The sequence below is a fragment of the Protopterus annectens genome, chromosome 9.part0 (assembly GCF_019279795.1).
Source record: "Protopterus annectens isolate FY-2018-M chromosome 9.part0, PAN1.0, whole genome shotgun sequence".
In the NCBI taxonomy this organism is placed as follows: Eukaryota; Metazoa; Chordata; order Ceratodontiformes; family Protopteridae; genus Protopterus; species Protopterus annectens.
The window spans coordinates 793,211,760-793,232,548 of record NC_056743.1 but is presented as its reverse complement, the minus strand read 5'-3'; the positions used below and the strand labels follow the sequence as shown (position 1 = coordinate 793,232,548).

The following is a 20,789-nucleotide window of genomic DNA, read 5'->3' as shown; positions in this document are numbered from 1 at the left end:
TTATTTCTGTATATAGTATCATACTACATTTTGTATATGCAGACAATAAATGACTATTTAATTTTATTGCCTACTTAATGAAGTTGTATTAAGTTCACTGCACTGCAGTGGCCCAGTGGATAGTGCTGTCACCTCACAATGAGAGATTCTCTGATTCGATTCTCATTTGGGGTGCCTTCTCTGCTGAGTCTGCATGTCCTCCCTGTGTTCACGTGGGTTTTCTCTGGGTGCTCCAGTTTTCCTCCCATATTCCAAAGACTTGCAGTATGTGGATTGGGTACTCTAAAGTAGCCATAGGGGTGTTGCGTGTACGTGCAGGTGAGTGGTATGAAATAACTACCTCGGAGTGGCTAGCCACCCAGCAGTGTTAAACTTGACTCTAGACTATTGCCACTGTTGGAGTGACACCTAGACCCCAAGTGCATAACTCTGAAAAGGGATTGTGGATGGATGGATGATGCATTTTTATAAATCAGTTTTATAATTTTTTCTACAAATGTGTGCATTACCTAATTATTGGTGGAAGCACATCTCATTTGTATAGATTTTTATAAACGAGATTGTGTTTTTATTATCAAAAGCCCTGATGAATTCTCCAAAAACAGTTGAGTTAAAAGTGCTTAATATTTTATTATTTTTTTAAAAGTCAGTATCACCAGTTACGTGTTTTTTTTCCCTTGTGATTTAGTTTTGCATGTTTCCTGTACTTGGGACATTTTGTGGTTTGGTTTCATTCTCCTATATTGCCAAAGTCAGTCTACCTAAAATAGTACATTGATATATCTTGACTTTGTGGTTACACTTCTTTTGAATCAGACTATATGTGGTGGTCACATCTTTGCTGGTGTGTTATACGCCCCATCTTCATTTCTGTATGAAAGTAAGAGGTTCAAAATATTCCCTTGCTTGTGTGCTGTAATGCCTTTATTAGGGAAGGCCCATGTATGACACTGAGTAAGGACTTTCTGCTGAGTGTAGCTGCATTACGGATGCCATTGTTAGCATTTGTCATATTCAGGTGGCCTAGCAGAATGTTCTATATTTGTCTTTATTTTTAGGCATTCACAGTGCCATTTTCCTTCAAATGAGAAATGATCAAGAAAATAATTCCTCTGTGAAGTTTGAGCAGTTTGTGCATCTAGCATGAGCCATGGTTCTTTTGTGCTGTTTTTCTGTTGCTTTTGTAAATGCTAAAGTAAATACCATAGTATATTCACGTCAGTCCTGATTCTGTGTATAAAATGCTTTTGTTGCTACAACAGTAGCCACACATTTTCCTCTGTCAAGACAATCCATTGTTGAAGCTTCTTACAAAAGTTATGGACGTTATGGTCATTACCTGCCATTTTGTAAAAGATAGGCCCCCTTTGGATGATTTAGTGACACAGTGGTTTTTGCAATGTTCTCTTTACTCCAGGGTCTGCAGTTAAACCCTCACCTCACTATGTTGTCTTTGTGCACAATCTTCACATTCTTCCCATGTTTGTTTAGGTTTTCCTTGAGTTAACTCATGTTGTTCCCCTTCCCAAAAACATGCTACTTAGGATAATTGGCTACACTAAACTATGTCCTTTGGTTTTTCTTTTAGAGCTTTTCTCTCTGTATGGATCTGTCGAATAAATGAGCCTTTACCTCAGCATGGAGAATCAATAAATGAAGTTAATAAATAGAACACATTTTGTTCTTTCTTCAACAGCAGTTGCATTTTTTTTTGAAAGTTTTATAGTTATTTGTCATTTTTGCTTAGTTTAATATATGGCTCTTGGGTGGGAATGTGAGGCTGCTGCAGAAATTTCTCTTTTAGCTTACATTATTTCTCCTGTAGCTGGCTAAGTGCTTGCTAATGAAGCATTTAAAATTATCATTTAGGATATTCATCAATTTGATCACTGCTGCATATAACAGCTGATCAGCTTCAAAACTTCATGGCACCTACCACCTGCTCAAACTGTCAGGCGGCTCAAGCTGAGCTGACTAAAAGACAAGTTTGGGGGCCAAGACCTTCAGAGCTTTACTGCTGCCTAAGAGTATGTTCCTCTAAGGCTTTGAAGGGTCAACAGTTGGCTTGTGCTGTTCCTTTGCTGGGCAGATAAGTTTGCTTTGGGGAAAACACTTTGTTTTCTAAATATTGTTTCTGTGTTCTCACTTTCCTCTTCAGGAATTTTCTTCAGGAATTCAGTTATTTTAAAGCTAGGAGTTTTGTTTTAACAGACTGTCACGAGATTGTATCATACTTTTAAATGAGAGTGTTCTTTTTCCACGTAGTTTAAAAGTTGTGTATAGTAAATGAAAACCATTTTGTCTGTGGAGAAAGTGTGTTTGTTTTACTTTTTTTGGGGCTGGCAAAATATTTTAAAGTACTTTTTACTGTGTTTTTCTGTAAAAAAGTGACTTGTAAAGATTTGCAGTTTTTACCAGCATTTGCTGCTTGTCCTTCCTGGGAAAGAGGCACCAATTTTGGCTTGACCATGGAAAAACTACCAGTCCCACGGCTGGTCCTTGTAGCTCCAAAAAGAAAAAGTTAACAGACACCCTTTACCACCACAGCAGGATAGCAGTTTGCTTCAGCCCCAGGTGTGTGACTCAGGCCACTCATCTTTTACCCAAGATCCCTCTGATGTAGCACCTTCAGCCACTTTGGACCAGAAGTTAGCCGCATCCTTTGTGGCTGTTAGGGACCCCTTCAGTAGGCAAGGGAGAGTCATGCTTGTTGGTCCTGGGAAAGGTAATGGTGAAGGCTTTATGGGACACCAAGGACAGATGTAAGCACATACATATGAAAGAGATGCTTGCCCTGATCAAGGCACACAACTCTCTAAATCAACTTTGGTTCCCCGGACCTCTTCAAGTTGTTTAAGACAGTACCACAGTCATGTGGTATGCTAATGAGGGGGCACCATTTTGTACCCTCTTTCCAGACTAGCTATGCTAGCTTGGCAAATTGCTTCACACAGCACAATCTCACTCTTCAGGCATCCTGCATTCTGTCGGAGCAAAATTGTGTGGAAGACAAGCTAAGCAGGACCAGGAGAGAGACTCATGAATGGAAAGTAGATCAGAGGAGTCTTCAAGATTTGATCCATTAGTGGGGAATGCCTTACATAGACCTATTTCGCCTCCTCTCGAAAAAGTCAGTTTTCAAGATTCTGTTCCAGGACTCCATGCAAGAATGCCTGGCAGACAGATTCCTTCTCTTTTCCTTGGACCAGGAATGTTCCTGTATCATTTTCCACCCATTCCACTAATATCCAGGGTACTTCTAAATAGCTAGAAGGAATCCCCAAAGATCACTGTGGTAACTGTCTTCTGTCCCAGGCAACTATGGTTTTCCCATGTTGTGGCAATGGCCAAGGACAATTACCACAAGCTTCCTCATGGACTTGATCTACTCACAGAAGAATAAGGGTGTTTGGTGCACCCCAACATCAACTTCAGTTGACTGCCTGAATGATAGGGTCTTAATTCCTTTTAGGCTTCATTTTACTGAAGACAAAGCAGGTACTAATGGAGGCAAGAAAGCCTGCTATTAGAAGTCCATATATTAACAAATGGAAAAGATTTTGTAGTTGGTACCAACAACATAACTAGCACCCATTCAGGGCTAGTTGTTCTCTGGTTTTACAATATTTGTCAAGGTTACTATCCTGAGGCCTTCTTTATTCCTCTGTCAAGCATGCCTGCCCATGGATCCTCCTCTTTTAATGAAGTCTTATGTCAAAATGTTTTTGAAAGGGGTTCTGCACAACAAGAGATTACTCAGTATGATCTTAACTTTACGTTACAGAAACTAACACTTGCTCCATTTGAACCAGCTAACCTGGCTGACTTGAGGTTTTTAAGATAGAACAGTTTTACTGATTGCTCTAACTTCTACAAGAAGCGTATCTGATTTGCAAGCTCTTATAGTAAGTCAGCCGTATCTCATTTTCCACAGGGACAGGGTTTCTTTGAGAACTAATCTTTCTTTTATGCTTAAAGTGGCATCCAAGTTTACTTTAAGCCAAACTATCCCTCACCCTATTTTCTTTCTTGAGCCTAAAAATGAGTGAAAAAGGATACTCCGTATTGTGGATGTCCACAGACAACTCCACCACTATCTTGACAGAACTAAATCCTTCAGTTCTTTGAATCAGTTTGTTCATTTCTTGTGATGGTAAGAGGAGGGGACAACTTGTGCCAAATCAGACTATTTCAAAATGGTTGTTTAAGGTTATTACCTTTTTTTATACTGGGGATGTACAAGCCAGTGCATTTCTTTGTACCGGTCCCAAGCCCGGATAAATGGGGGGAGGGTTGCGTCAGAAAGGGCATCCGGTGTAAAACTTGGCCAAATTATTCATGCGGACACCAGTAAATATTTACATACTGGATCGGTCAAGGCCCAGGTTAACAACGACTGCCACCAGTACTGTTAGCCAACAGGGTGCTGGCGGAAATAGGGCTACTGTTGGTCGAAGGAGGAGAGGAGGTGGAAGGCATGGCCGAAGGCAGGAAGAGAGGAGAAAGGCTAGGACTGTGGTAGTGAGGGCTGGAACTTTGAATGTTGGCAGTATGACTGGTATAGGGAGAGAGCTAGCTGATATGATGGACAGATGGAAGGTTGTTATATTGTGTGTGCAAGAGACCAGATGGAAGAGGAGTAAGGCTAGGTGTATTGGAGATGGGTTCAAATTGTTTTATCATTGTGTGGATGGGAGGAGAAATGGCGTAGGAGTTATCCTGAAGGAACAGTATGCTAAGAGTGTTTTAGAGATGAAAAGAGTGTCTGATAGAGTGATGTTTATGAAGCTGGAAATTGATGGTGTAATGATGAATGTTGTTAGTGCATATGCTCCACAAGTTGGGTGTGCGACGGACGAGAAAGAAAAATTTTGGAGCGAGTTGGATGAAGTCGTGATGACACTACCCAAGGGTGAGTGGTGATTGGAGCAGATTTCAATGGGCATGTCGGTGAAGGGAACAGAGGGGATGAGGAAGTGATGGGTAGGTATGGTGTTAAACAAAGGAATGCAGAAGGTCAGACGGTAGTGGATTTTGCGAAAAGGATGGACATGGCTGTGGTGAATACATATTTTAACAAGAGGGAGGAGCATAGGGTGACATACAAGAGTGGAGGAAGATGCACACAGGTGGATTATATCTTATGTAGGAGGGCCAGTTTGAAGGAGATTGGAGACTGTAAAGTGGTGACCAGGGGAAGCGTAGTTAGGCAGCATAGGATGGTTGTTTGTAAGATGACATTGGTGATCAAGAAGAGGAGGAGGAGTGTGAGGGCAGCACCAAGGATCAAATGGTGGAAATTGAAAAAGGGTAATTGTGAGGTGGAGTTCATGGAAGAGTTAAGACAGGCACTGGGTGGCAGTGAAGAGTTACCAAATAGCTGGGTAACTACAGCAAAGCTAGTAAGGGAGATGACTAGAAAGGTGCTTGGTATGACATCCGGACAGAGGAAGGATGACAAGGAAACATGGTGGTGGAATGAGTAAGTACAGGAGAGTATACAGAGAAAGAGGTTGGCAAAGAAGAAGTGGGATTGTCAGAGAGATGAAAAAAGTAGACAGGAGTATAAGGAGATGAGGTGCATGGCAAAGAGAGAGATGGTGAAGGCTAAGGATAAAGCATATGAAGAGTTGTATGAAAGGTTGGACACTAAGGAGGGAGAAAAGGACCTGTACCAATTGGCTAGATAGAGGGACCGAGCTAGGAAAGATGTGCAGCAGGTAAAGGTGATAAAGGAAAATGAGGGAAACATACTTACAAGCGAGGAGAGTGTGTTGAGCAGATGGAAAGGGTATTTGAGGGGTTGATGAATGAAGAGAATGAGAGGGAGAGAAGGTCGGATGGTGTGGGGATAGTGAATCATGAAGTGTAATGGATTAGCAAGGAGGAAGTAAGGATATCTATGAAGAGGATGAAGAATGGAAAGGCTGTTGGTCCAGATGACATACCTGTGGAAGCATGGAGGTGTTTAGGTGAAATGGCAGTGGAGTTTTTAACCAGATTGTTTAATGACATTTTAGAAAGTGAGAGGATGCCTGAGGAATGGAGAAAAAGTGTTTTGGTACTGATTTTTAAGAATAAGGGTGGTGTGCAGAGCTGTAGTAACTACAGAGGGATTAAATTGATCAGTCACAGCATGAAGTTATGGGAAAGAGTAGTGAAAGCTAGGTTAAGAAGGGATGTGATGATTAGTGATCAGCAGTATGGTTTCATGCCGGGAAAGAGCACTACAGATGCAATGTTTGCTCTGAGAGTGTTGATGGAGAATTATAGAGAAGGTCAGAAGGAGTTGCATTGTGTTTTTGTAGACTTATAGAAAGCATATGACAGGGTGCCTAGAGAGGAGTTGTGGTTTTGAATGAGGAAGTTGGAAGTGTCAGAGAAGTATGTAAGAGTGGTACAGAATATGTACGAGGGTAGTGTGATAGCGGTGAGGTAAGCGGTGGGAGTGACAGATGCGTTTGAGGAGGTGGGATTACATCAAGCATCAGCTCTGAACCTTTTCTTATTTGCAATGGTGATGGACAGGTTGACAGACGAGATCAGACAGGAGTCCCCGTGGACTATGATGTTTGCAAATGACATTGTGATCTGTAGTGAGAGTAGGGAACAGGTGGAGGAGACCATGGAGAGATGACGATATGATCTAGTGAGAAGAGGAATGAAGGTCAGCAGAACTAAGACAGAATATATGTGTGTGAATGAGAGGGAGGATAGAGAAATGGTGAGGATGCAAGGAGTAGAGGTGGTGAAGGTGGATGAGTTTAAATACTTGGGATCAGTAGTTCATAGTAATGGTGAGTGTGGAAGAGAGGTGAAGAAGAGAGTACAGGCAGGATGGAGTGGGTGGAGAAGTGTCAGGAGTGATTTGTGACAGACGAGTACCATTAAGAGTGAAGGGGAAGGTCTGCAAGAGGGTAGTGAGACCAGCTATGTGTTATGGGTTGGAGACAGTGGCATTGACAAAAAGGCAAGCATTAGAGCTGGATCTGGCAGAGTTAAAGATGTTAAGATTTGCACTGGGTGTAACGAGGGTGGACAAGGATTAGGAATAAGTATATTAGAGGGTCAGACCAGGTTGGAAGGTTTGGAGACAAAGCCAGAGAGGCAACATTATGTTGGTTTGGACATGTGCTGAGGAGGGATGCTGAGTATATTGGGAAAAAGATACTAAGGATGAAGCTACCAGGTAACAGGAAAAGAGGAAGGCCTAAGGTAGGGTTTATGGATGTGGTGAGAGAGGACATGCAGGTGGTTGGTGTGACAGCAAAATGCAGAGGACAGGAAGAAATGGAAACAGATGATCCACTGTGGCGACCCCTAACGGGAACAGCCGAAAGATGATTATGACCTTTTTTATACTCTCCATAACAAAACTATTCCAGGCAGGGTCAAGGCCTACTCTAACAGGTCCTTGGGTTCATCTATGACTTTTTGGAAATGGTTGGATTCTAGAAGTATTTTAGAAGCTGCTAGTCGGTCCTCTGTACATTCATTTACAAAGCACTGTAAGCTTGATTCCTTCTCTAGGTCCACGGCAGGTGTTGCTAGGTCCATTTTCTAGGGACTTTAGGACTCTTCTCCTTCCACCTCCCAAATGTCGTAAGCTAAGGTAATCTACCTGTATATCTAAGTCTACTACAGCAGAGGTCAGTATGATAAACATAGTACAGCTGCGTAAATAAACTACCATAACAGCAGTTGTTTGAATGATCACTGCTACACATACCTCTCAACCTGGAAATATCAAAAATCTGGACAAGGCCCATGAAAAATATGTACAAATCTGTACACTGATTAAGATTAAATTTGCATACATAATTATGTAACCCCACCCACTCCAATGGAATTGTGGGATACCAACTTTAAAACCCAAACTGAAGAACAGACAAACAAAATATGGCACTAGAGTTCCCTTGCAGCCATTCCAATGTCCCATTACCTGGCTATTTTGCCCCATTTACCATAAATACTAATGTGCATACTGCTTTACTTCTACAGTGATTATTTGGATTTTATTTTTACATTTTATAGCACAATGCACAAACACTAATAGACATCTGCTAAACAAAGCAATGCTGTCTCACAATGAACATAGACTTATTACAACTTCTCTGCCCTTGAAACTCACATTCAATGAAACAGCATTGAAACCCACACCACATCCAAAGAGAATGCAGCTGGCCAGTGGTGGATAAAGATTACCTTTGGGCTCTTTTCAAATCATAGGCCTCTTGGGCACAAAGCAAGAATGTGTTCTTTGATATTAAATTATATTCCTCGTATAATACAGCACACTTGTTAGACTTAGAGCGCATTTTAAATTTATTATGTGAACATTTTTCCAGTAGGCAATGAAAGAAAATGCATAAAACAGTAATGACAAAACTGCCCAATTCAGAACATTTTCATCAGAAAAGTCTACTTCCACACACGCAGTAAAACTTCAGCGGCGGCATAATGTACCTCAGCTGTTGCATAATGTGCCTTCCAGGCTAGCAAATACCTCTTGCAGGCAGTGCAGCATAACCTTTCCTGAACCATCATTCCCTTGCGCCTCAAAGTAATGTACGCATACACACACAACACATACATGTCCTAAACATTTTCCTCCTTAATCAAGCATGTCAAAGTTGGTTTCATTTAATGGGAATGTGGGAGAAAAGCTTCACACCTCTGAAATGGCAGTATTTCTGAAACTCACAATAAGGACCAGAGTACGGACAATGAATATACTCCAATTACACCATTTTCATAAATTACAATGCCAGAACAGCAGACATCAAAATATTTTGCTCTTTTCATGAAAGTGAGTATTAAGGAGCAGTATTCTTTTGAAGACTGATTGATTTATTTAGTCATGTATGTACCAGTCTTCATATAACCTCACATGCCACAGGAATGCATAATAAAGTTCCTGTACTTTTTTCAATAACTTGAATAGCGTTTTCACTTTTTGTATTTATTTTGATTGCATATAAAATTATATTAATTAAATTAAACAGCTCCCAAAACTGCAGCCTTAAATTAGTTGCTTCACTCGCAAATATGACTTGTTTCATAGGATTCACAGGAACTTCAAGGCAAGAGAGTCCTGCAGTCATTTACTCCTTGCCAGTACACACCTTCACTCTTTGTCTAGAAATGTTAGTATCTCTAATAAACAGGCATGTCTTGATTCATTCACTTTCATGTTCATATTCATTTGTCTCAGTGCCCCTGTACTTTTGGCTGACATCTGCACCACTACTTATGAAAAAAACTGCAACATTCTACTTTGACAGTGAAGGGTTACTAGTCAAATGAAATGGACTGCAATTATTCGCAGGACAGACTACTTCCAATACATGAATTAACCTGAGGCATCTACAGTTTCCAAAGTCTACCTAAGGAGACTCTGCATCTAAAATGCCTTTCAAATATCTTCCATTAACTTATGTTCTTTCTCTTGCCCTTGGCTGCTCATTTCAGAAAAGCTATTTCTACACATCATATATGCACACAGAACACAGCTCATGCACATGTGCTCGCATACACACACACACACACACACACACACACACACACACACACACACACACACACATATACACATACACACACACACACACACCCCTATGATTTTTAATGCGTAACAGAGAATCCAAACAAGAAGCACTTTCTTAATTTTCAATAAAGAACATCTTCAGATACTACATGATACATGTTTAATAACAGGAAATCTTTATAGATAAACAATTGAGCTAGGCAGCTAGCTCAGTTCCGACAGGCTGGCAGGCCGTTTTACAGAGCTGACATTATCGTGCACGTGATGACGTCAACTGAAAAAAGCCAGAACAAAAAAATTAAAAATAAAATGCCGGGAAATTCAGAAATTAAGGGGTGTCACTTGGCAATCGTGGCACCCCATTATTTGGACCCCAAACTCGGTACAAAACGAGTAATTCAGGATGGTTGGGAGGTATGCTGCTACAGTAGCCTCTCCCTCCCTCCACCTACTTGTTTTTTGGTGTGCTTTTTATGCCAGGGTGTTGACCCTTAGTTTTTGTTGTTTCTAGTATTGTCCTTTCAGACCTCAGCCTCCCTGTCTCTGTTGGCAGGGAAAGCTCTGAAGAACTTCGCACACAAACTTTTCTTTTAGTTAGCTCAGCTTGAACTGCCTGACAGTGAAAGATGCCCTGAAGCTTTGAAAGTTGGCCAACTGTTATACCCTTGGCAGGATATAACCCATATAGCTAAGGTAACTGCAGCATTAATCATTGAAACATCTGCTGTTATGATAAGTTTACTTACATAACGGTACTTTTCTGATTCCCTTTATTGGCAAATGCAGAACATCATGAAGCTGTTAAGTGTGACCTACTTTGTCAATAGAATATGATCACTAAGTAAACAAATAAGCATTTCTCAGTGTCAGTCATATGGTTATTTTTGACCCTGAATAAATGGTTGAAGATTATCACATTAATAATAACCATCAAAGTCAATTAGTTGCATTTGGAATAAGAAACATATACCCACAAATTTGAGTCATCTTTAATATTGAGTAAACTGTACTTATTTATTCATTATCTTGAGCGGAATATAGAGATGATCTGTTTAGAACTGCAGGTGCTATGAATTCAATTACGTTTCGAGATTTGCTACTTATAATAATGAGCTCCAGGAAAGCTTTTTGGTCTGCATGTGACTAAGACACACATTAAGTAGTGTCCCACAAATGTTCCTTCATGAAGGCAAAAAGATTTTGAACAGTAGATCATAAATGGACATTTGCCCAGAATGACTGGTGCAGCACAGCAGATAGTGTTGTCGCCTCACAGTAAAAGGTTCTCGAGTTTGATTCTTAGCTGGGGTGCCTTCTGAGTGGAGTCTGCATGATCTCACTGTGTTCCTGCGGGTTTTCCTTTCCACATTCTAAAGACATATGCACTAGGTGGATTGGATACTTAAATTGGCCATAGGGAGGAGTGTGTGTGTGTGTGTGTGTGTGTGTGTGTGTGTGTGTGTGTGTCGTGAGTTGCATGAAAGAACTGTGGCAGGGTTAGCTACCCAGAAATGTGAACTTTGGCTCTAGATGTTTGTCACTGTTGAAGTGATACCCCTCCTCATGTGCAAAAATAGGAAAAGGGATTGTGGATGGATAGATGGACTGTTTCTGAGCAGTCCAAAGCCAGAATACTACCCGCTGTGAGGAGGACTTCACTTCCACAACTCATGTTAATTATAATGACCTCTAAGGTCACCATTACTTAGAAAAAAATGGCAAATACTTTATTTTAGGTGTCATTTTTCCGTTCATAGATACATTTGGAGGATGTAATGCTTGCATTAGTCTGTTTCAAGAGCTAACATTTTGCAAGAAAAATGGCTTCCACATTAGATTTACAATGTGAGTTGTAACTTCTATTTGTTTTCATTGAAAACTCTGCCTTTTCTAAAATGAGTGCAGTCTCATCTCTGATAATTATGAAAATGTTTGGCCAAACATTTTAGGGTGCTGATGCTAGATTTTCAATGTTGTGTTTTTTATGTTGGCTCAATGGCTTTGGAGGATAAAGTCCTGACTGTGAACCTGTCAAGCAGGGTTTGTGAATTACTAAGGGGCTGGAGAAAATTATATGGATGGGAGTGGAATTAAAAGACTATGTCTGCTTACCTTTCTGGGGGGGTGGAGGTGATTGAGGCATGTGTAAGGGACAGCAGTTGCAGCACTAATTCCATTGCAAGACTGGGAACAAACCAGTATATCTGGTTATGGGAGAGGTGGAACAGGCATGCTGCTGTAGCTCATTTCACCTGCAGAGGTGGGGACAACCCTTGCATCAGCCAACAGCATGCTCAACCCGTGACTGTGAACCATTTGTCTGTATGACAGCTGCACCACAATTAGGTGGTTACAGACCAGATGGTTGGCTGGCAGTGCAGGACAAAATAAAGCAAAAATGCTACTGTTATTATATTTACAAATTATGAAGTGCTACATATCACTTGCATGCGTTCACCACACAGCAACTGTACAAAGTCATTTTACATGCATTTGAAAAGTGTTAGCTGTTGCATTCATGATGTCATACAAAGAAATGGTACACTAAATGGTGTATCTCAAACTACTGAAAATAGTCATGATGAGATTTTAGCTAAAACAAACATAGGTTCACTGGCTGTCACCACCAGAATTTCTATATAATCATTTTGGGATCCCAATTTGTGCCTCCTGCGGTGTACTTGCATATATTTATTACAGGGTATGATTTCTGCCATCACTTTGTATGATCTCAAAATGCTGACGGTGTAAAATGCTTACATATGAAGATTGGTAGCTGTTGTATTCATGAGATGGTAAAAGAGATTAGCACTTGCAAGCTAAAGATCAAATTATTGAAAACTGACTTGGTGAAAAAGAATCTGTTGCCAAATTCTCACTTCACATAACACTAGGTTTTCTTTTTATTTAACTCAGGGTTAGTATATTTATGTTAGGGTACCAATTAATCAAAAATGAGACTTTCACAGTCTATGTACAAACTTACATGTGTAATGTCCCTGTACGGTGACACAGCTCTTGAAGAAGTTCAGAGGATCAATGTTGGAAATCTGCAAGCAAAATGGTGCAGTGCAGCAAAATTATACTGTATTCATTATTTTAAATTCAGACTGAATAATAAGCTAATAAACACCATAAATCATAACAGGTCTAGTATAGTTCTCTGATATACGTAAGTGCCAAAAATTAAGTTGACAACTGGAAACTGCATATAATATTAGTTCAGCACATCTTTGGGAACCCATACAACAGTAATAAACTGCAATTTTGGATCTTTGAAGTAGTAGTAGTAATGTATAGTTACACTGCAGCCACACAATGAAAATGTGTGCTTAATGGCAAGTATATAGTAAGCAAGTGGGAAAAGTGTCTGAACCATGGGATTAAGGCCTGATTCATTTTTGTGATAAAATAACTGAAACATAGCCATTTATTGTGTAACATTTACTAATATTATTGCTTTTGAAACTTTAATGAGAGGATTAAAAAAATAGGAAAGTTTTTATTAAAATCAGATAGCATGCAGGTCTGTTAAAATTTTTAATCTGTTTGATTTGTTTTTTGTTTGCATTTATGACTCTGGTATTCTTTGAGAACCATTTCCCTCAGCTATTTGCTTGGTGCCAGGGTGTTTTAGAGGGTTAGTGTGATGATCTTTAATATGTAATGGGAAAATAATGCTTGTTATTCTTAAGTCCTGAGATACAAAAAAAAAATTTCTTATTTTCAGAATTGGAAGAATCTCAGCGGAAATGTCCTCCATGTTGGTATAAGTTTGCAAACACGTTTCTGATCTGGGAGTGTTGTCCTCTGTGGATAAGAATTAAAGAGATAGTTAATCTGATTGTGATGGATCCCTTCGTTGACTTAGCAATCACCATCTGCATTGTACTTAACACCGTTTTCATGGCCTTGGAGCACTACCCTATGACATCTGAGTTTAATGCCGTACTGAGCGCAGGAAACCTGGTAAGAGTTGGCTTATATAAGTATACAATATTTTGCTGGTCACTTTCTTCCATTATTTTCTTAGCAATGTATGTTATGTGGGAATGAATATTTCTTCACTAGAAATGAATGATTATTGTGGGACAAGTCATGTGAAAAGTGATATTTTTTTGAATATTTGGTCATTTTTTTTTTTTTTAATGACATTGGATGGAACATTGTTTTATTTCTTTCTTTAATCTCCTTTTCATGAACCAGAATAGCATACAGACATCATTACTGCAGTCCTTTGCTCAGTCGAGGCCTCCCATTGTGTTCTGCTTGCCGTGACTGTCCTTAATTTTGAGATCAGATAGGATCAACAATGCAGATGGGCAGGTGACTAGCATGATGCTGAGCAGTGCAAAGCAATAAAACCCCACACATTTGTTGTAAGGCAGACCTGTGAACTTATGGTGAAATTGAAAATGATGTAGCATGAGTTAGGGCAAACAACAAGCAGATTCACATACATCTCTTGGATATTTTGAACTTTCCCAGACCTGTGGAGCTGTCACACAGATCAGTAAACAGCAGTGTTTAATACCCTGCAGTTGCTGCATCCCTTTCAACTAAAATGCAACAACTTCAGAGTTGATTATAATAATGAGGGCAAGCCCAGAAGAAAAATCGTTATGCTTTTTGTGTATTGTGAGTTTGCGATGATGTTCGTTTTAAAGAACCTGTTTACACTGTTTGTCCTCGGGGGAAAAAATGCATTTGTTGACACACTGAACAGGAAAGCAAGCCGAGATATGAAGAGAATAAAAATCAACCTGGCGTGAGCAAGCAGTAAGCATCTACTTGACTAATAATCGGGGAAATGTTGGACAACTGAAAATAAACACTACATTATTCATAGAGTTATAGAATTAAAGAGAGTTATGGCCAGTCATTCTGCAATCACTAATGCCCCATAAGGTGTGTGTTAACGTGTAAATAATGCACATGCAGTGGTGTTCTTACATAGTAACACACACACTCACCCTGGAAGGCATTATTGCACTTGGAGAATGGAGTATCTGTTAAATTGTATTGTATTCGTTTTTCTGTTTTTTTTTTTTTTAATTAATATATATTTAAATTTAATATTTTTTATGTAAAATAGTCCTTCCCCCTAATGCTTCAAACTTAGTGTAGTATGTGTAAATGTTGTTGGAGGAAGTATTTTATGTCCAAAATATAAGTTTGGTAATTATTTAATGTCTACACACACACACACACACACACACACACACACACACACACACACACACACACACACACACACACACACACTCACTCAAACATTTAGAAGCAGTGTAGCTTTAAAAAGACATGATTAAACTTAATAATGCCAAGCATTAAAAGTTTCTTACCACCATACTTCTCAGTAGTCCATATTTTCGGAGAAGGTCCAGATATTTACCTAATTACCCAATACCTCGATAAGCAAAGTTAATCTCCCACCTTCTTTCTTTCCTTCTATGTCATCTTAAAATCTCTATTTACACTATATATCTCTTTACTCCCAGTTCTACCACTTGAACTGACCGACATTAGCTTGTAAGATACGTCTATTGTGAAATTATGCATCTGTGTGATTTTTGTAAATGTATTGCATATTTTATCCACATTGTAATTTGTACTATACAACACAGCTTTGTCTATACTTTTTGAATATTATTTTTGTATTAACTTTATTTTTGGAGCTTTTCTCTTTGGGCCTCCACTGAAAATAGGTTTCTGACCCAGTGAACTTTCCCGGTCATCAAATGTCAATAAATAAATATAGTAAATGACAAATACATTTTTATTTTGGGTCTGTTTCTCATAAGATTTGTGGTTTGCTGGCAAATCATTGGGGATTGAAGTCACTAAATAATGACTTACATTTGAGTTTCAGACTTCGTTTCTACCAAAAAATGCATACCAAAACAAATCTTGCTGTTCTAACTTTTTAAGTTTATAAGAGCAATATTTAAAATCTGCCCCTATTTTAGAGCCTTCCCCCCTTTCTTTTCGACGTTATCCAGATATCTTGAGATAAGCGGTTGAGAGGTATGAATACTGCTTAACTGCTGCTGCCACCACTCAATTGTTCAATCTGTCCCCACACACATACACATCCCACTTTCATTCTCGGCAAGCATCCATACAAACACACAGTGGTCTTTTTTTTTAAATAATCAGTTAAAATAATCAGTTACTTTTTACACTCACTAAGCATCAAAAACGCTGCTTAGCGGGTGTAAAATGATGACTCGGTCAAACTTGCTCTCACTTTCATGCATGTATACATTGACACACATAGACATAAACACACACACACACACACACACACACACACACACACACACACACCATTTTTTTAAACATTCTGTATTTATTTCAGTTTTATTCTTGCTAAACACCAAAAGCACTGCTTAGCAAGTGTGAAATAATAGTGACCATTCTTTCTGAGCTCCACGGCATCTTAATATGCTGCCGTGAGGAGGCAGATTTGTTTTTCAGTGGGCATTACCTGTTATGTTAACACCCTGCTGGCAAGCGTTCATTCTCCAGTCAGGGTGCCAGTGCAGTTTGCCCTTTCTCTAATATATATTCATTTTTCTAAAAATAATATATATGTGTGTGTGTGTATATATATATATATATATATATATATATATATATATGTGTGTGTGTGTGTGTATATATATATATATATATATATATATATATATATGTGTGTGTGTGTATATATATATATATATATATATGTGTGTGTGTGTGTATATATATATATATATATATATATATATATATATATATATATATATATGCATGAACATTAGCTGATTACAACACATCGCATCTTGCCTTACATTGATAAATACTTAAGTTGGACGTTTCTTATTTATGTAGTATGGCATGACCACATAACAGTCTGTGAATTATGTGCTAACACAAGTCATGGAGTCAATTAGATCTCGAGGTGAAACAGTATTTTACCTTATAGAAATGATGACAGTGTTTAATTCCTGAAGCAAACCTAATGGAGTATATGTGAATCACTGTGAATAGTTCCAGGCATACCCTACTGCGAGTATGGGTTATTGCTATTATTCTAGAGGTGTCATGGCCACATGATGCTAGTAGGCATGCATCCACTGAAGTTTTAACTTTTGCATTTGTTTATTTATCTTCCTGTATTCCAAAGTACTATATTGTATCATCGGAAAGCTAGTAAACTGTTAAAGATTGCATGGCATGATATGACATTTTTGGATCCCAGCTGGCTAATAACTGTCAAAGCTGCTGAACATACCAGTGACTAGCATACAACCTTATCAGGGTTTTTTCTAGTGTGCTTTAAGCACTGTGGTTTATTTATTTTAAAATTACCCTGTAAAGTTTTCAAGAAAATAGCACAGATGTGTAATAACACAAGCTTTATAAATGAAGCCAACCAAGTCGAGTTTCAGTATTCAGAAATATTTGATCACAAAACTAGTAAATATATATTCATTTTATTTTCTTTCTTTCTATCTTTCTTAGTATTCTGATACAATAAACAGTTCACCCACCAACAAAATTTACAGCGGTTCTGGTAGTATCAGTGTTGCTTGTCTTTAATCAAAATAAGTAGCATTAGTCTAGCTTCATCTTTGTCGCCTCATAACAAGACGTTGTCCCGTTCGATTCTCAGCTAGAGCGTCTTCTGTGTGGAGGTATACGTGAATGGGGCGTGCCTTAGTTGAAGGTTGTGCATCAGGGCTTGTAACCCGGTACGTAAAAATCCACTACCAATCATTAGCGGACCAGAGTTCCGCTGTGGCGACCCCTAACCGGGAAAAGCCAAAAGACACAAACAAACAAAGTCTAGCTTCATCAAACATGTTGCACTGTTGAAAAATCTATTATAATGTTATGGCATTACCTTGCTGGTGTCTGAAAACTGCTGCATTTCAGTAACAATCTGTGGAATGCACTGTGGGCCACATAGTGAGACATAATAAAATTTGATTTTAGGCAAGCAATATACTTCTGATCGGGATGCTGTAAATGTGGATTAGACCCTAAATATTGCCACCCTTCTTTCATGCTCTGTGTCATTTCTATTTTGATTTTATTGTAACAATGAGGAACTGTTTAAGATACTGCAAGATACAAACATTAAGAAAATACAAGAAGTAAGACATGCAGTGGACTCTGTAGTTTTTGTTTTGTTGTCTCAGCCATGATGGAACCTTGGCAAGTTAAATTGTACTCCATCCTCCACCATAAACTATATAATTGTACCATTTTTAGTCTGAATGTACTTTTATCTGCATTCTGCTCTTTTATCTGCATTTCTATTTTATATCAGTTATATATCTATGTTTTATTTCAATTGCCATTTTTTCTTGTTTATGTTTGGAGCTTATCTCCCCGGGCCTCCACTGTAAATGGACTTTGTTCCAGTCGGACTATCCCGGTCAACAAATGTAAAATAAATAAAATAAATAATTGTTAAAGTATCTCTTAAGGCATAGGCACACTTACATTAATAGAAAATAAAATAAACCATATTAACATTTTTTTTATTTATACACATTATACATTGCATATGGTTTCTTGTTTTTACAACTCTCATTTAGTCCAACATTACATAAATTGCTCAGTTCCTACCATCCCTTTAATCTCACTCCTCCTGAACATTATTTGCATGCATCGTTCCCACACATTCCTTTTTTTTTTCTTTTTTTTTTTTTATTAATTTCCTCCTTCCTGTTTCTAAAGATCCTGTTTCAAGTTCTTTCATAATCCATTTGCTCCCTCAGTATTTCTGACTGGAATAACAACATCTGACTTAAGAGATGCAATTCCAGTTCTACTTCGATTACTAGACCAACAGTTTATGCAATTTACCAATGGCATCTTGGACAGAGCAGCCACCCCTTCATGATGTTCTCTATCTGGACTTTAAATGCATCATCATTTAAATGCATCATCTTATTCTAAATATTGCAGACTATTAACATTAATAGTCTTGAGTCATTCTTCTTTTGTCATGATGTCAACAGCAGAAGGATCTGTCTCATGCTTACGGTTAGTTTATCTGTCCATGCTACCACAAAATGCTATTAAGTGGATATAGTTTTCTAAAACGGTTCTGCACGATAATTTACAGAAGCATTGACTTGGCTTTTGAAGGGCATATTTGCCCTCTTATTACTGAGGATGAGGACTCACTGAAATAACTGCTTAGAACACCTTCTCTTGGCACAAGATATTAGAATTGTGCAAGATGATACTTGACAGGTATGTCTTTGATGGTGAGGCTGTTGCAACTGGAAAACAAAGCAAATGAGGTAATTTGGCAAAACGCAGTCTAGCAGATTTTTTTACTAAAATTATCAGTCTGAAAAAACAGGGAGGTGGGATAAAAAATGCCAGAAGAGGGGACTGGATGTAGCATTCTCAGAAATGTTACCTATGTAAGTAGTCAGTACAGTGAAGAGAAAGAGAGAGAGAGGATTAGGAAGTGTAATGGTTTGATTGTTCTTTGAGTCATTTTTCAGTAAAACTCAGTTTGTTGAGCCCTGTTTGTCAAATGTTTTCAATATCAAGATCATAAAGATTTTTTAACTTAACCTACACAGAGGTAGCACTAGGATTATGGGCATATTTTAAGAACAGAGTGCAGTCCTTTGCATGTAGGATTTAGGGGCTTTCCCCACTTTACCCAGCATTTCAAATTTTCAACTGCTCAGTGGAGCAGGCTTGACGGATGAGGTTTCATTCCTCTTCTTAACTCTTTGGCTGACCCAGTTGTAATTTCCTTAACCAAGGACACCAGATGTTCATCATATTTATCACTGTTGCAGAAGCCTAAGCTGTATGGGTTGTATCCTGCTAAGGATATAACAGCCGGACAGCTTCTAAAGCTTCTGGGCACCTCCCATGTGCCCAAGCCATTAGCATAGGTGTCAATGTGGAACACAGACCCTAGCAATGTGTGACAAACAGTCAAAATGTGGAATACCCTTTTTTTTGCACCGCGTGAAAATGCACCATTTCCATGGGGCCTGGTTGAAGTAGGCTTTTTGCCAAAAGTATTACGTTAGCAAATACTGTACATTTGTTAAGATTCAATAAGACACACATGTCAATAAATAGTTAGCAGAAACCATTGATAAAATGCAATATACTCAGTAGAAAATCATTCCACAACAATGCTCTTTAGCACCTGCTTTTCCAACCCCTTCATATCTTCTCCCAACTGAAAAAGTGAACTCATCCAATAAGGGACATCAGAACAGAAATGTTTAAAATATTGCTGCCATGACAGAATAAGCGAATGTGAATTAATATACACTTTCTGAAATAAAAGCAGTCTGTAATTATTTACTAAATGTAATGTACCACCTTTTCTCCAAAAGTAACCAGCCCGGCTCTCAAATAATCAGGGACAAATCCAGAAATAATCAGGGGACACTTAGTATCTTGACACATTGAGAGAATAGAGAATGTGAACAGATAATTGCTCTTATAAACTTAGCAAGTTGCTTAAATAACTGAATTTGTTAACATGCATTTTCCTGAAGGATATGAAGTCTATGTCAGACTTTTAATATTCAGTAATTTGCCAGAAAACCACAAATTTTATGAGCAACAGACCAAAAGGCAAGCATCTGGACATTCTGCAAAAAATCTGTAACTCCAATCTTGACTGAGACAAAGTTTAATCAGTCCTGCACTCTGCACATTCAGCCACTTACCTCAGCCCAGTAAGGGAACAAAACATCTGCAGCTCCAAGTTTAGCAGTCCGCATCCCCCAAATGCAATCAGGGAGAAAAAAAAAAAAATAATCCCAGCAACAGCAGCGCCACCACGACCATCCCAATTCACGAATTAAGTAAAACGAATTGGAGCCCTTTGCCCTCAGGTTAATGGCCCGGTGTACAGTCAAAACCGTACCTGATGAAATGCAGTTCCACAGCTACTCCCGTTCAGCTGTTGCCTTCCTGTCCAGGCTCTGTACCCCATCCTTCTTACCCACACTCATAACAAATGAACTGCATGAATGTTCAAACAGTTCAGTAACTTCAGGATAGCGTGCATTCAGAACAAAACAGCTGTAACTCTCAATGTGTTGTTCTTTTCTGCACCCTGCAATATCATTTTTGAAAGTATTGCAGCGGTGTGAAAACTAGTAGTGGCACGCGATTGGCCACATTTTGTGCTTTCCAATTGGCTCCCTTTGCAACAGGAACATATGCTTGATTGGCTTGTATACTGCAGTGCCGA

General features: G+C 38.8%; 1 protein-coding gene across 4 annotated transcripts in view; it reads left to right on the top strand.

The window, feature by feature from the left end:
- Window positions 1-20,789, top strand: part of SCN8A (sodium voltage-gated channel alpha subunit 8) — a 1,580,263-nt gene that overhangs the window by 706,807 nt on the left and 852,667 nt on the right. For all 4 annotated transcript variants that reach the window (XM_044083431.1, XM_044083429.1, XM_044083430.1 and 1 more), the window contains exon 8: window positions 13,278-13,516. In XM_044083431.1, the coding sequence (XP_043939366.1) occupies window positions 13,278-13,516 (239 nt within the window). The remainder of the gene's footprint in view (window positions 1-13,277; window positions 13,517-20,789) is intronic.